Genomic DNA, 17,535 nt, shown 5'->3' on the forward strand with positions numbered 1-17,535 from the left:
ATGCTATGCATATAGTAGGAACACCATAGCTGTTTGATTCATTGTAAATCAACTACTACATCTAAAAAGAAAACCCATTTATTGGTGCAAATTGTTTTATATTTTGCATCACTATTGGTTTTCAGCTATTTAGTCAGTGTATTTTACTAGTAAGACAGGATTTTTAAATGAAGAAGTAGAGATTTTAATCTTTGTAGCAAAATTACTGAATATTTTTTTCCTCCCACTAGAGGATTTGTATGGTAGAAGGCAGTCTTGTGTGCAATATGGGGTATAAGGACAATGTAAATCTGGGGCTACCAGTTTCAGAACAATTATTTCAGCTTCAGTGTTGGTAGAATCAGAGCTAACTAATAACCTGGAGCCATGCACTTGGGCTATATTAACTTTGGCATTTTGTTCTCAGTTGATCACTTTCATTATGCTGCCCACAAATATATAAGGCTGCATGGCATTGGAGGCTATAGGCCTAGCTAAATAAAGTACAAACTGGAACACTACTTGATAGTTGCTTTCCTATCTTTCAATTTTTGAAACTATTTTTTATTAATATTTTTATTTTCTATATTCTTTGTTTACATTCCAAATGATTTCCCCTTTCCCGTATCCCCCCTTCCTATATGTCCCATAAACCTTCTTTTAAATTAGAGATTGTATCTTTTCTGTTTATAGATGTGCATGTGAGAATATGCTTGTATGTGTGCACACATACATGTAATTGTGGTATGTGTGCATGTGTGTATGTGTGTGTGTGTGGGCATGTGTGTGTGTGAATGTGTGTGTGTGTGTGTGTGTGTGTGTGTGTGAGAGAGAGAGAAAGGGACTTACTAGGTTGGCTTATTTATTACCCTCCACTTTACCTTTTTATTTAATTAGGGTTTCTGTCCATCGAGTTTCAGGAATCCCTCCTCTCCATCTTCCCTGAATTGGGATTACAGACACTAGCCAGTGCACCCGAGTATTTCGATGTTTATTAATGGCTCCAGTTTAGGTGAGTCCTCATGTTTATATGATAGGAACTTTACAGATTAAGCCATTCCCTCAGCCCTGGAATATAAATCTTTTCTACAAATGACTAATTGAACATTTCAGAAATGGTTTATAATTCATACCATCAAGAAGAAAGTCAACATTAGGTAAGATTTGTTTCAAAAGTGAAGATTCACAGAATTGAGGAGGAGTTAGTGGGGGAGGGCAAACATGACCAAACACATATGAAACTCTCAAATAACTAGTAAAACTGCATATTCACATGAGATGTATCCAGTCTGATGATAACACAAAAACTTAATATAGTGAAAACATAATTTGTGACATAAAACTTTAAACTTACACGTTTTGTTGTTTAGTGCTACTACTTATCTCCCTTGTCTACATTATTCATCAATACACAATTATTCATCAATATCCTAAAGATTGAATTTCTTTAAAACTGTAATTCTCAAAACTGCTGACTCATCAGATCTTTACACACAAATGCTCACAAGTATCATTTCCACATAAACCCACCAGTGAAGAAGAAATGAAAACCCAAGGATGGATGCGCTATACAATTAGGAACAGGGTTCTTTCTTTGGCAGATGGCCCTGCCTGCTTTTGAGTGCATGGCCATTGTATTGTTACACTCCCAGTAACAGCCTCCTAAGTGATGTCTCTAAACCAACCATTTGAAAGCACTACTAGATGCTTGCACTCACAGTTTGTGATCTTCAGGGTCCTCTTGACTTCCCCGCTTCCTGATCCCCCACAACCATCTTCATCATCACAATCTCCACTAGATTGCTCAAGCATGCCACCACCACTGCCTGGCTGAAGAAGCTCCCACTTGCTGGGTTTGGGTGATCTCCCCTGTAACAACTGAATACAGACAATAACAATACATTTATAAATAATACACCAACATTTGCTTAGACATTTTAGTCAAAAATTAGAATAATTATCTTATATGGATTCACTCATTAAGTGTAGCTACCAAATCAAATCATATGAAATCAAAGCAAATTCCAACATTTCCTATTTTTTAGAAATATTAGTAGCATTTCTTTTTTGTAAGGAAAATGGCTGTTACATTTACTTTGCTTGTAAAAGCAAATGAAATTCATGAGAACTAAGAACTGAAATGTTAAAAAAAAATGATTTGCAGGAATGCAACTGGAACTTTAAATCTATCCTGTCCTGTATCATATACTTAACTTAAGGAATGCCAAAAGGTTCTACACCTCTCTCCACAATAGACTTTTTGATAGATTCTTTTTTGGACAGATAGAACTTTGTGTCTAAAGAAAATTTTTTAAACATTTGAAATAATATCTGGAAGAGTTAAAAAAATGACAGATACAATCTGGTTATCTGGAAAGAGCAATATTCCACTTATTAACTCTAAAGTGAGGTTTTGGGAAACAAATTCAGGCCTTGTGCTTTCTAGGTGGTTTGACTGAATGACCCTATACTTCTGAATAAGCAATGTCTAACCACAGTCAATTGCATTGTTATACAATATAGACCTCATTGTGAAATTTTGGTGGAGAATCTTGTACCAGTTCATAAAATGGCAATCCAGTTTCTTTAGACACAGTTACTTCAGACAAAATACTAGACTTTATCAAATGTCTACTATTTTGGAAAGATATACATGTAGACTCTTTTGACACACTTTAGGTAAAGTATTTGATCCAATGTGTATGGTACAGAACAGATTTAAAGTCTGACTTATATCACTGCAAATTGTATTTTGTTTTAACTTCATGGTTCTTAGTTGTCATGAATTTCAGTTACCCTTACAAGCAATTTTTTATAATATAGGAAATGTCAGAACTTCCTTCCAATAACATGATAATAAAAATAAAAGAATAGTTCAGTCACAGGTAAGTCTTGTAAAAATAATCTTAGATGTGACATTTCCTTCTCTAAGGTCATTTGGGGGCACATGTGACAAAAGATAAGCAGAAAGGGCACAGATAACATACAGGCAGTATCCCTCTGTCACCCACCTAATGGGCATTTAATTATGAATATTTGCAAAAGATGAAGAATAGAATACCAGTAATTTCCCAAGAAGTGGTATTAATGCATGAGAAGTGGTATCGAGCCAGCAGTTACACATTCATCCAAATGACAGCTTCTCATACTCAAAGGGCATGAAGAAGGAAATAAGTTACAGCAAATATGCTTTCCACCATGCTTTTATCATGCAACTGGACTTGGAAGTTCATGAAGTTCATGAAATTAAAATCTAACTGGTCACAAATATGCAACATTATAGACATAATTTTTTTCAATTTCTACTTTTCTAACTAAAACATATGGAAGCAATAGAAATGAACCCACACACCTATGGTCACTTGATCTTTGACAAAGGAGCTGAAAACATCCAGTGAAAAAAAGATAGCCTTTTCAACAAATGGTGCTGGTTCAATTGGAGGTCAGCATGCAGAAGAATGCTAATTGACCCACTCTTATCTCCTTGTACTAAGCTCAACTCCAAGTGGATCAAGGACCTCCACATAAAACCTGCCACACTAAAACTAATAGAAAAGAAACTGGGGAAGACCCTTGAGGACAAGGGCACAGGGGAAAAGTTTCTGAACAGAACACCAATAGCTTATGCTCTAAGATCAAGAATTGACAAATGAGACCTCATAAAATTAAAAAAAAAAATTCTGTAAGGCAAAGGACACTGTCAAAAGGACAAAACATCAACCAACAGATTGGGAAAGGATCTTCACCTACCCTAAATCTGACAGAGGGCTAATATCTAATATATTCAAAGAACTCAAGAAGGTAAACACTAGAGAACCAAATAACCCTATTAAAAAGTGGGATACAGAGCTAAACAAAGAATTTTCACATGAAGAACTTCGGATGGCTGAGAAGCACCTTAAGAAATATTCAACACCATTAATCATTAGGGAAATGCAAATCAAAACAACCCTGAGATTTCACCTCACACCAGTCAGAATGGCTAAGGTTAAATACTCAGGAGACAGCAGGTGTTGGTGAGGATGTGGAGAAAGAGGAACACTCCTCCACTGCTGGTGGGATTGTAAGATGGTACAACCACTTTGGAAATCAGTCTGGTGGTTCCTCAGAAATCTGGGCATGACACTTCCGGAGGGCCCTGCTATACCAGTCCTAGGCATATACCCAGAGGATTCCCCGGCATTGAATAAGGATACTTGCTCCACTATGTTTATAGCAACCCTATTTATAATAGCCAGAAGCTGGAAAGAACCCAGGTGTCCCTCAATGGAGGAATGGATAAAAAAAAAATGTATATTTACACAATGGAGTACTATTCAGTCATTAGAAACAATGAATTCATGAAATTTTTAGACAAATGGATGGAGCTGGAGAACATCATACTAAGTGAGACAACCCCATCTCAAAACATTAATCATGGTATGCACTCACTGATAAGTGGATATTAGCCTAGAAGCTTGGAATACCCAAGACATAATCCACATATTAAATGAGGTACAAGAAAATAGAAGAGTGGCCCCTGGTTCTGGAAAGACTCAGTGCAGCAATATAGGGAAATACCAGAACAGGGAAATGGGAAGGGGTGGATGGGGGAACGGGGGGGGGGGGGGAAGAGGGCTTATGGGACTTTCGGAGAGTGGGGAGCTGGAAAAGGGGAAATCATTTGAAATGTAAATAAAAAATATATCGAATAAATAAGAAAAAAAAGAAAAAATTCTTGCTTGTTAGCAGTTCTCAAAAAACACGTCACTAGAGTTAAATGTAAAAGAACAATTTCAAATTCTAATGAATCAAATGCTGTCCATCAGCGAAAATTCTTTGACAGAGCTAAAAGGATAGTATCTGTGCTTGTTCCTGGAGTTGGGGAAATGGGGACATTACAAGGGTGAAATATGGATATGCAGCCAACCATTACAAACTCAAGGATGAAGAGGTAAAGAAAACCAGTTTCATTTTATAGTCCTTATCATTTGCTATTCAACTGCCTACTTATTATATAACCAGCATAACCATGAGGTGCTTGGGTTATTTGACATCTAAGATGCTGAGATATGAATCCTTTAACATACTTTGCTAGAAAACATGGGTATGAGTGAATTCCTTGAATAACTAATATAGCTTCCTTGCCTCTAAAATAATCACAAGGTATCTGTGTGCCATTGCCATTTTAAGAATAAAACATAAAAACAAATTTGAAAATAATGGTGAAATCATTAAAAATTAATGCATCTAATTACTATTTCTACTTTATTACATATTATATTACAATGTTATTTAAACACAGAATATTGGTGCCAAGAATTATCTGATAATGAATCCAATTATGAAGAAGACTTAAGTGACAACTATAGCAAAAGCCATGATTTGATGATGTCTTGCTGCCTTCTTTGACACTCATATTCTTTACTAACTTTTTCCCATATCCACTTTATTTTCCTAAGAATTCTTTTAGTATTTAACTGGGATCCATGCCAGAACACAGACAAAATCTTATGAAAAACAAAACAGAAATTTCCGTGATCCACCCAAGGAATTTGATTTCAAAACCACAAACAGGAGTATGGGCACTGTAAAACAATACTATTGTAAAAAATCTTTTGAATTGAAAGTGATTAAAAATGCTAGTTGTCAGAAAAATTATTCTTTGATTTAGGCTTGTTACTGCTCTAGATAAAGTGGGACCTGGGAGAATGGACCCTATAAATGAGGCATAACAAAGACTGATACAGTAACTACATCATTCACAGCAATGTATACTTTAAGGGTTAAAAACAATTACAGAAGTAAAGTTCCCATAACTTTAAGCTATATACAATCAGAAGAATAAACAACATGTCTCAAAAAGGTTTACCATAGAAGCATATAAACTTTGAATAACAGCAAGCAATAATGAGTAATCTGAGGTAAACTCAATCTTTTTTTTTTTTTTATTATCAATAAATGTTTTTTTTATTCGATATAATTTATTTACATTTCAAATGATTTCCCCTTTTCTAGCCCCCCCCCACTCCCCGAAAGTCCCGTAAGCCCCCTTCTCATCCCCTGTCCTCCCTCCCACCCCTTCCCAGTTCCCCGTTCTGGTTTTGCCAAATACTGTTTCACTGAGTCTTTCCAGAACCAGGGACCACTCCTGCTTTCTTCTTGTATCTCATTTGATGTGTGGATTATGTTTTGGGTATTCCAGTTTTCTAGGTTAATAACCACTTATTAGTGAGTGCATACCATGATTCACCTTTTGAGTCTGGGTTACCTCACTTAGTATGATGTTCTCTAGCTCCATCCATTTGCCTAAGAATTTCATGAATTCATTGTTTCTAATGGCTGAATAGTACTCCATTGTGTAGATATACCACATTTTTTGTATCCACTCTTCTGTTGAGGGATACCTGGGTTCTTTCCAGCATCTGGCAATTATAAATAGGGCTGCTATGAACATAGTAGAGCATGTATCCTTATTACATGGTGGGGAATCCTCTGGGTATATGAACCCACACACCTATGGCCACTTGATCCTCGACAAAGAGGCTGAAAACATCCAATGGAAAAAAGATAGCCTTTTCAACAAATGGTGCTGGTTCAACTGGAGGTCAGCATGCAGAAGAATGGGAATTGATCCATCCTTGTCTCCTTGTACTAAGCTCAAATCCAAATGGATCAAGGACCTCCACATAAAGCCAGACACTCTGAAGCTAATAGAAAAGAAACTGGGGAAGACCCTTGAGGACATCGGTACAGGGAGAAAGTTTCTGAACAGAACACCAATAGCGTATGCTCTAAGAGCAAGAATTGACAAATGGGACCTCATAAGGTTACAGAGTTTCTGTAAGGCAAAGGACACCATCAAGAGGACAGATCGGCAACCAACAAATTGGGAAAAGATCTTCACCAATCCTACATCAGAGAGAGGGCTAATATCCAATATATATAAAGAACTCAAGAAGTTAGACTCCAGAAAACCGAACAACCCTATTAAAAAATGGGGTACAGAGTTAAACAAAGAATTCTCACCTGAAGAACTTCGGATGGCGGAGAAGCATCTTAAAAAATGCTCAACTTCATTAGTCATTAGGGAAATGCAAATCAAAACAACCCTAAGATTTCATCTTACACCAGTCAGAATGGCTAAGATTAAAAATTCAGGAGACAGCAGGTGTTGGAGAGGGTGCGGAGAAAGAGGAACACTCCTCCACTGCTGGTGGGGTTGCAAATTGGTACAACCACTCTGGAAAGCAGTCTGGCGGTTCCTCCGAAAACTGGGCACCTCACTTCCAGAAGATCCTGCTATACCACTCCTGGGTAAACTCAATCTTATCCATTATACTTGGGAGGAGCACAAAAACACATTCCAAGAATGATTTCATGTTTTGAAGAAACTGACGTCAAAAGACTCTTTTTTTCAAGTGTTCTCACAAGCACAGAGAATTATTTTCACATAACTCCATTCCTAGTCTGTGTTTGACAATGGTGAGTGATAAAGTATCATGGGACACAACTTGTGATGTTTTCTGTATTTGTTCCTAGCATCAACTGAGGAAATATCTAATGTGGACAAATTCAAAATTTTAAGAAATGGTATTATATAAAGCTTTAATTTCTTTTAGATTATCTGTGCTGAACAGATGTGGAAATAGATCCAAGACTTGCTATTTTAGTCCCTAGAATTAGGAAGTTGATTGTTGGAGGATATTTGATCACACTGTGAACCCCAAGATTGTGTTATTTACTAAAAATACCTCTTTCTATTTGTGATGTGGCTTAGTTCTTAACACACATCTTTAATTCCTCTGGCTGGAATACAGAAATGTGTTTAGTTCACATCTTTAATCCCCAACAATGAAGGTAAAGTTTGTAGAAGGAAGGAACCATGAAGGAAGGGCCCAAAGAGGCAGACAGAGTGAAGAACCAGGGAAAGAACTGACAGAATGGGAAAGCCAAATTACTTAAAGAGAGCAGGGCAGAGAAAGAAAGGATGCAGTTTTATCAGGTATTTTACAGAAACAGGTTAAGGAGAGAACAAGGAAAAGACAGAATGAGTTAAAGAATAAGAAAGAGACAGATTAGAACAGATTGCCAAAGTTAGTTTGAGGGCCAAGAGTTTAACTTAAGAGTCTTAGAGAGAAGCCATATTGAATCAGTCAATTTGAAGAGGAGTTGGAATGATAACAGCTGAGTTGAACCAGCTAACTTACATTCAGAATAAACTAAAAGGCATGTATTTATTCAGCAGCAAGTCCTAGAGGCTGAAACCATTCTAGGACAAAATTAGATTGTACGGAGGTTAGAAGTTTACAGGACTAGACCTAGGAAGTCAGACAAAGGCAGTAAGCCTCCAATAGGACAATAATTTAAGGAGAATAAAAGATACATGTTCAGCTGGTAGTATTTTCAGAATTAACACTTCACATTTTCAGAGCTTATGTGAATATACTAAGTCATTTATCAGATAATTCAGGGTTTATCCAAACTTTCTGGGTGGAATCGAATGAGTATTTTTAAAGATAAGCATTATTTTTCCTGGCTGTTACTAGGGACAGACATTAGAATCATGTGTATTTGTGAACTCAGATACAGGTTCCCAGTATATGAAATCACAGTATATGAAAATAAAACATCTGGTTTTTATCAAGGTCATTAAGGATCCCATGATAGAAAATTGATGATTTAAGGCCTCTACGAAGTATGAATGGAGTGATCCATAGTGGGTAATTGGCTTATTAGTCTTATGATTCTTCTAGTTCCCTGGAATAAATTACTCTGCAGGCCTTCTAAACCACCTCAAATATGGCCAGCCACTTGATTTCAGCTACATTAAAATATGAGCTCAGTGCTGATGCTAGGGTATGAGTGAATAAATAGATGCTACCTTGAACTGATAAAGGTATGGTCATTTGTGTTCTACCAAATTTAATACATTTACATATTCACACTTCACATATACATATACATATGTATATGTTATATGTATATATATAATACATATATATTTATGCGCTTGTACATGTATCTGTACCTACACATGTATTTTTACATATGTATATATATGGGCATATATGCACATACATAATTTAATATGTAATATATGTATGTGCTTATATGCATATATACACAAATATACATATACACACATACACATATATTTCTCTCGCATATTTTTTAGAATAAGGTATCCCTACTGGAAAAATACCCTTAGACATAAGTTATCATATTCCAACATTATATGTTTTCATTTTCTCCACTTTTTTGTAAGCCTCTTATTTTCCAAGTCTCATGAATGAGATAATGCAATTACTTCTATGATGGTAATTTCCTATTCCCCCCTCCAAAGCCCCAGGATCTCTCACTCCATTGGCCATCCCAGATAAAAGCCCTCTCCTCTGACTTGATTATTACCTCCCTTTCCTAAGCATGGAGAATATATTTTATATAGTTAATTTCTAAAAGTATAATTTGCTTTATCATTTTTTTTATTCATAAAGGGCAATACATACCCATTTCTATTCATTTGATGGAATGTGATTGTCACCTTGACTGAATTGGGAGTAGCCTGAGATGTTAGGACAGCACAGACCTGACTGCCTGGTGGTGCATTTCGAGATCACGAGGGCCCTGACTTGATGAATCTGAACAGACCATAAAAGAACAAGGACTGTAAGATGAAGGGGCCTAGTTGGAGGGAGTGCTTTGGTAACGGGAATATGCTCTGGTAGATGTATTTTGCCACAGATCCTCTACTCTGCCTGATATCTTCCATGATGTGATGCTCTTTGTATATCCCTTTCGTAATGCAAACCTCTAAAACTGAGCAAAATAATTCTTTATTTCCTTAAATTGTTTATATCAGCTACTTTATCACAGAGATGAAAGGATTCACCACACAGAAACATTTGGTTAAAATCATATATCCTTAGCTTCTTGCAGGGAACTCCAACAGACTGTGCCCTAACTTCTCAATTGAATACAGTTTGGTTGCTATCTGTAGCCATTGTTCTCACTAGCTTGTCTCTAACCAGCAAGAGGACATGAAGAATACTTTAGTCTTCTCTATTGTACAATGAAACCAGCTGTCTCTATTCACATTTCGTTACATTTATCTTACCCCATCCTGCACTGCAAGGGACATGGCTTCTCATCCACTAGCACAACATTATTTTGCCCAAATCGATACTCTCACTGTGTCATTTCTTTTTACCCTTAAAGCATATTCTTGTGATTTATTTAAAAACTCACCAAAACATCCACCGCTACCACAAAATAACAACAGAACATATCCTTAGCTTCTTGCAGGTTCTCAAAATGTGTCTAGATAGGTGGAAACCTCAGTGCAGATTGTTGAATCAGTCAGGCAGAAAAGGAGACTGGGTGAACTGCTTTGTAGTTTCCTAGTATGGCCCTTCTTGATTTGTTCAAATTAAAGCTTGTTAGAAATTCCACAAGAAGCAATCTTGTCTCCTTGGGATTCACCTAGCATTTTGCAAATTTACATAAGCAAATTGCCTGTCCTCAATCACTTGGTACAAACCAATATATACCTAGAAATGAGGGCAAGGTTAAACAGTGGCCTGCCAGTCAAGGTCCCATGGAAGGTACTGCATTGGATTGGATTCATTTGAAAATATTCTAACAGTTCATCAGACCACAGTCTGCCTCAGAGCAGTGTGGTTATTCTCAGGAAAATTTAGTTCTGTTGATTTCCTCTCACTTCTTACTCTCCTTTCCAATGGAAACATGGCCTTCCCTTTTCTGTAACATATCATAGAAAATTTGTCTTCCCAAAGGTCAAATATCTCCTATAAATACTACATATATTTCTGTGATTTTCTTAACAAAACACAGCAAAACACTGTCAATAATTGGATTTGAATCCACATTTTGAGGCCATGTCATAAATTCTTTAAAAGTAGTCCATTTCTCAGAGGTAAAGCCAGGATTTAACTTTCTGCATGTGCTTGTCATATGCATTATAAGAAATTTATAATAATATTGATAAATAATATTATTTCTCTGGGAGTACTTCATTATGAATATCATGTCATTAGTGGCCTGTGTATCAAATTAGTATTGGTAAAAAGTTTCACTTTTTTTCAAACATCCTCAGTAGGAGGAGTTCTGGAATAACGGGGTCCATTCTTGATGGTGATAGCATTAATTGCTTATATAATGACTATTTTCCAAGATAAACAGTCTTTACTAAAGGAAAGAGTACTGTTCTTAGAAAGGATCCACATATGCTTTAATTCCAAGAAAGCATCTTAAAATATGCTATAAGATAAAATTACAATGAATGAAACAATCAGAAAATTAGAAAAGGTTCCAAAGGCAAGTCATCGCCAAAGGTAAATCTTATCACTCTGATAAATTATTGAATTTTTCTTCTTTTAAAAAATGAGTAATTTTTAATAAGTACATTTCTAAGTCTCTGAAGACTTCTAAGAATTTGTTTAACTAAACATTTGAAATTGAAGATGTATTTCTTAAATGTCTGTATTCTCTGTGATTGTTCCTACAAGCAGAAAAGAGAGGGGTGTCCACATCACATTTATAAGTTTATCAATATAATTCTTTTCATTAAAACCTGCAATGTTGAAATAGTTTTAAAATTGATTCTGTTACTTTGTTTGTTTGTTGTTTCTAGAATAGAAAGCAAACTTTAGTTTTTCCTTTGTGGTTATCATGACAAGTCTGCCTCCATCCTTCTCTCGTCTTCCACAGAAGACCAGCTCTTTCCATTTGTCTTTCTTCAATCCCTAAAAGATGGGATATATTTTGTTTTCCTTGGGGCTATTGTACCATCCTATTGCACCATTTCACGTCCCTTTCTTGAACCAACCTTTGGACATCAGTCTGCCTTCTTGCAAAAGCAGGCTTACTTTACTCCCCTCCTCTCCCTATGGACCCTTGGTCCTTGGGGCCAGTGGACTCTCAGAATGTTGCTTCCAAAAAACATGCCTTGAACATAACCTAATCTGACTTTAATTTGCTCATTTCCCAGGTGGCAGTGACATAGTCTATCAATGTGTATTTAAAGAAACATAATAAAGTGAATCTATACATTAAAAAATGGTGACTATTTCAATGTGACACATGAAAATCAGTCATATTATAGGACAGATGTTAGCCAAAATGATATCTCCATTTCTACCACACACAACATAAATACCATTCACTGAGGAAGACATGTTGTGTAGAAGGTTTTAAATTTAAAATCACAAATAAATTTACCATTACTGTTCTGGCCCTATGCTGTCTGACTCTGTAAAGTAGGATACATTTTTTTTATTTGCCAAAGATTTTTTTTAAGTGTGATGGTGTTGACTTTTGGTAACAATCAAGGCCAAAAGCATAACCCCTGGCTTCCACTCCATAAGTGAACCTCATAATCCAATAAAATGATTTTTAAAATAGAAAGAGAACATAGAAAAACCAGGAGGAAAAAAAAGTTTGAAGAAAGGAGTCAGGAATCATGGATATACCTTCATAACTGTCCTATGCAACCAGCAGTTATGATGTATGCAATCCCTTAAAGTAACCAAGTAGATAGGTAAGGGTGCACTGGATCAGTGTTTATATTGCTAGTTGACACAGTGAAATCTGTCAGATTATTGTTTCATTACACCCAGGGCCAAAGGTGGGTTGGGGAAAGAACTCAAGTGGAATACCATTTTGTAAAAGATTCTTTTGTTTTTTTTCTTTTCAGTAACTCAATAGTCAATATCTATTAATTCTGTGATTTCTTTCTAAATTATGGGAAATCAATGGAAGACGTTTACATGAGTAAAGTTTGCCCTTACTGAGTTATGAATGAATATTTTGTAGTGTGTCTGGGCACATGTAGAAAAAAATGTTTCTGAAACAAAACTTGACAAATATTTGTTTTGAAAAGTAAACTTATTGCTATAGTTAGTTGTACTATAGAAACAATGTATTAAACAAAATATACAATCAAAAACTTTTTAATTGCTAGAGGGTGTTATTTGGTTTACATGGTATAAACTTTTAGGGCATGTGTAAGCACTCTGTAGTGGCTGTTGAACTTTATCCTCATTATGTTTGGGTGCCTAATCCTGCTGTACCAATCCTCTTTGGAAGATGGGAACCCATATGGGGTAGAACCCAGTGTCTACTGCTCAGGTGCCTTAGCTTTGCCATCCCAGTCTGACCAACGCTGAGATAATTAAGTTTTAAGATTTTAACTTATTCCCTATTAGGGATGGTAGAAATTCAACCAATACATACATATTTATAGAACAATTAGAACAGAAGAAGGGACATGGCTTTGAGTGCCGGCCACACATTAATTGTGTGCCTTAGGCAAATCACTTAAGCCTATTAAAACTCATTTTATTCTGATGAATAAAAATGCCTGGGAAAGCAGTTTATCTACTCTAAAGCACCACACTCCTTCACAGGGCACTGCACATGACCACACATCCATAAAATTGGGAAAAGAACAGAGTGAGAACAAAATGGAAAAAAAAAGTCCTTCCTTACCCAATGCCATACAGTTTGTGCAGGCAGCCGATTAGCTGAAAATCTTCAGCTTGATGACTGACACTTCCTGCTTGTGTTTAATTGGTTTAGGAAGCTCATTAGGGAGGCTTTCTTACAGGATGTTTTGGCAGATAGACTCTATGGCAACTGCACTTCTTTCAGCTGCTGAATTAATCTCTCAATAGACTCAACTTTCATCTTCCTGTATGGCAACTTCCCACCTTAGCTAGAGCCTGTCGGACACTTGCCATGTGATCTAGCATGACTTGGCTGGCTCACAGGTGTAGTGCATGTGCCACGAGAGAGAAATACCCATCGTGTTAAAAACAAACTGCAAACCTAAGAGCAGAATAATAAGATTGAAAACACTTTACATGATGCCAAATATCTATGTAGTCATTTTTTTTTCTCTCATAGTCCTTCATGCAGATGTATATGGAGAAAATACGTGTTGAGGTTGTGTTAGTCTCAGCAAGTCATCTCATTCTGTCATTCAACATGAATGCAGAAAATATGTAATTTTATACTAATGATAAGAGTGAACAGAGAAGAATCAAGATGTTAATTAAATAATTGTGATGAGAAAACAAATAATAGAGGAAAAAAATCCAAGGTTAATAAAAGGTTCTAAAAATATTTTGTGTACTGTCTGAAATAATTTTATGTATATGTGTATATGACTGTGAAAATTATAAATGGAAGTTTATGTATATGGAGATGTGTTAGTCTGATACCAAAAACTAATCCAGTCTTGCTTAAAAGATATTGGAATTTTAACTTTCATGTAGAGAAAGAATGGAGGCTCATGATGTTTTAAAATAGGAACACTGATGCAAATTCCTTATGGTCAATGTTTTCTCACCCTATGGACTGAAATGAGCCATCAAATCTCTTCATAGAACCTGCTCAGTTCATTTTGTTTGCAACATAATGCCCTTTCCCCTAAACCTCTAATCTCACTTCTATCCCTACTAAACCAAACCATTTTTACCTGACCAATGCATATGCAGATACAGCCAACCATCAGACTGAGCCAGAGGACCCCAGCGGAGGAGCTAGGGGAAGGACTGGAGGAGCTGAAGGAGATTGCAACCCCATAGGAAGAACAATATCAACTAACTGGACCACCCAGAGCTCCCAGAGACTAAATCACCAACCAAAGACTACAGAGGGACCCATGGATCTAGATACATATGTAGCAGAGGATGGCCTTATCTGACATCAAGGGGAGGGGAGGCCCTTAGTCCTGTGGAGGTTTGAGGCCCCAGCGTAGGGGCATGCTAGAGCAATTATAAGGCAGGAGTGGGTGAGTGGGTGGAGGAACACCCTCATAGAGACAAAGGGGAAGGGGAAAGGGGGGATGGGGTTTGTTGACCAGGAAGGGGGATATCATTTGAAATGTAAAGGAATAAAAGGATTAGTAAAAAATAAATAAATAAAATCATTTTTACAAAGGGCACCTATTGCTGCTTTTGCAGATTTAGAAAACCATTTTACCCATAAACCCAAATGCTGCAACTCTTCAGTCCTGTATTTTCAACAGCAGTTAAACCTTTGTGGGCTGTTCACCCTAAAAAGCCCAGCACATTTTACACAGTGTCATGTTATGTTAGGTTGACCAGACACAGAAGTCATGTCTGTAGGGTTTTTTGTCAGGGGATGCTTTATGTTTGAGCTCTCTGATCTCTGTCTCTGTTGTGCCAGTAATTTGAAAGGTCACTGCTCTGTTGGCATTTGGCTTATGCAACACAGCAACACGGGCTGGCAATTTACAAGTCTTGTGATTTCTGTAAAAAGAACACTGAAGTAAAAAAAAAAGGTTGCTAAATTTACTCTCTAAGCAGTGATACCTCACTTAAGTCTTTTAGCCTTGTTCCCACACAAAAGCTCTGTTTTCCACTGATACTCATCTATAGTTCAAAATGTGCCTTCTCCCATCTTCTAAACTACTGTGCAAAAAGGATTGGATAAGTGTATTTTGATTTTTTTTATCCTAACCTAAACTCTAGATATCTCTACAGGATTGAAGCAGAAATGAACTTAGATTTAAAACAATAAATAAGTGTTGCCAAAACAGGAATATCCAGGCCAATTTTTAATCAATTTCCAAATGGCTCTTGCAAAAGTCTGGCAAGCGTCTGAGAAGTATTTGTTGAAAAGCACACAATGTTCTTTACGTGGCTCCTGCAGAGTTAAATGTCAGAGCCTCAGTCTGAGCATCTATGTTTAGTTGGCCAGGAAGCCAGAGCAAGTTAGTGACAAGGAAAGGAGCAGTTTGTGTATGGCTGCTGTGTGCCAGGAGAACAAAAGAAGGGAGGAGGGAGGGGAGGAGTGCCTGGAGATGCGAAGGAAAGTATCTGCAAAGGGTTGGTGAGGCAGGACATGGCTGAGGCAAATTCCTCAATACAGAAGCATCTCACTGCTCAGGGCCAAAATGGGGCTTCCCCAGAGTTTGTTCAAAAGTGAACATTTCTTCATTCTCACTCCAAAGCTGCTAGACTAATTTTCTAAATCATTGTTGCATCATCATTGGCATGAAGAAAGCCAACAATACTGTTCATACATGTGTATAGAATCTACTTGAGAGAGTTCCCCACCTGGGGAACCATCCTATATACAGTGGGCAAAGCCAGACACTATTGTGGATGCCAAAAAGTACTAGCTAACAGGAGCCTGATATAGCCGTTTCCTGAGAGGCCCTGCCAGTGCCTGACAAATACAGAAGTGGATGCTCTCAGTCAACCATTGAACTGAGCACAGGATGCCCAGTGGAGGAGCTAGAGAAGGGACCTAAGGAGCTGAAGGCCCATAGGAGGAACAACAATATGACCCATCCAGTAACCCCAGAGCTCCCAGGGACTTAACCACCAACCAAAGAGTACACACGAAGGGACCCATGGCTCCAGCCACATGGATAGCAGAGTATTGTCTGGTTGGACATCAATGAGAGGGGAGACCTTTGGACCTGTGAAGGCTCATTACCCCAGTGTAGGGGAATGCCAGGTCAGGGAAGCAGGGGTGGGAGGTGTTAGGGAGCAGGGGGAGGGGGTTTCTAGAGGGGAAACATGGAAAGGGGTTAACATTTGCAATGTAAATAAAATATCCAATATAAAAAGATTTATTATAGTCCAAAAAACCAAATCAAAACAAAACAAATCTACTAGGATAGAAGTGATCACATATAAGATCTTGTAGTTAATACATAGTAGGCTATTATTAAAATTAAACAACTTTCCAAGAAAGAACAATGAGATATTGAACAGTTTGCTGTGCATTGTTTGGGTTATCAGTCAAGAGTGATTTTTATCTAAGATGCTAAAACCCTTAAGCTTAGCTAGGTCTTTGTCATCATGCAGAATGTTCAAATACCACAGGGTTTGAGGTCAGATTTTGTGTTTAAATATATGGGTATTAATGTACTTTCCCCACCCCCACCCCTATTTTTGACTTGAGAGTAGGAGTGTATTTAGAAATTCTTGCACATCATGGTCCTGGTATTATAAAATGATAACTTAATTTACAATAATAAGGAGGAAACAACAACTGAGCACATGTTCTAAAACACAGACATTTACTAAATTGAGTTTCTACTAACCATAATCTTTCAAGTGAATCAGAGACCATGTTAGTAATGTTTCTAGTTAATTATTATAGACAGCATATATATATATATAAATTTGTAGGTGAGTATTTTGCTGTATATATGTCAGAATGGCACAGAAAGTTCTTCCTGCCAGCAGAGAGTATTGGATCCCCTGGACTTGGTTATAAGTTATAGATGGTTGTGAGCCATCATATGAGTTTTAGAAATTGAACTGTGGTCCTTTGGAAACCACTGATTGTTAAACTTAAGTTATTTCTCTAGACCCAATAGTATTAATTTATATTTGCATTGATAAAAGAGTTGACGATTTTGGATCCATTATCATGGAAAGAACTTGAAGTACTAGTGACAAACTCCTCTATCAACAATGTTCTTTTTATAGAGAATACAGGTATCGTCAACTTTCATCAATAAATTAGAGTTTTTCTCTTGACATTTCTTTTTATGATGACACAGGACTGAGA

At 36.9% G+C, this 17,535-nt stretch overlaps 1 protein-coding gene across 1 annotated transcript in view; it reads right to left on the reverse strand.

Annotated features, from left to right (window-relative positions):
- Positions 1-1,641: 1,641 nt before the first annotated feature.
- The window catches only part of Gpc5 (glypican 5), a 745,602-nt gene continuing 729,708 nt past the window's right edge, over positions 1,642-17,535 (reverse strand). Inside the window, 1 exon segment of the mRNA XM_052190712.1 lies at positions 1,642-1,857. Coding sequence (XP_052046672.1) covers positions 1,642-1,857 — 216 coding nt within the window.

The sequence above is a fragment of the Apodemus sylvaticus genome, chromosome 8, assembly GCF_947179515.1.
Source record: "Apodemus sylvaticus chromosome 8, mApoSyl1.1, whole genome shotgun sequence".
NCBI lineage: Eukaryota > Metazoa > Chordata > Mammalia > Rodentia > Muridae > Apodemus > Apodemus sylvaticus.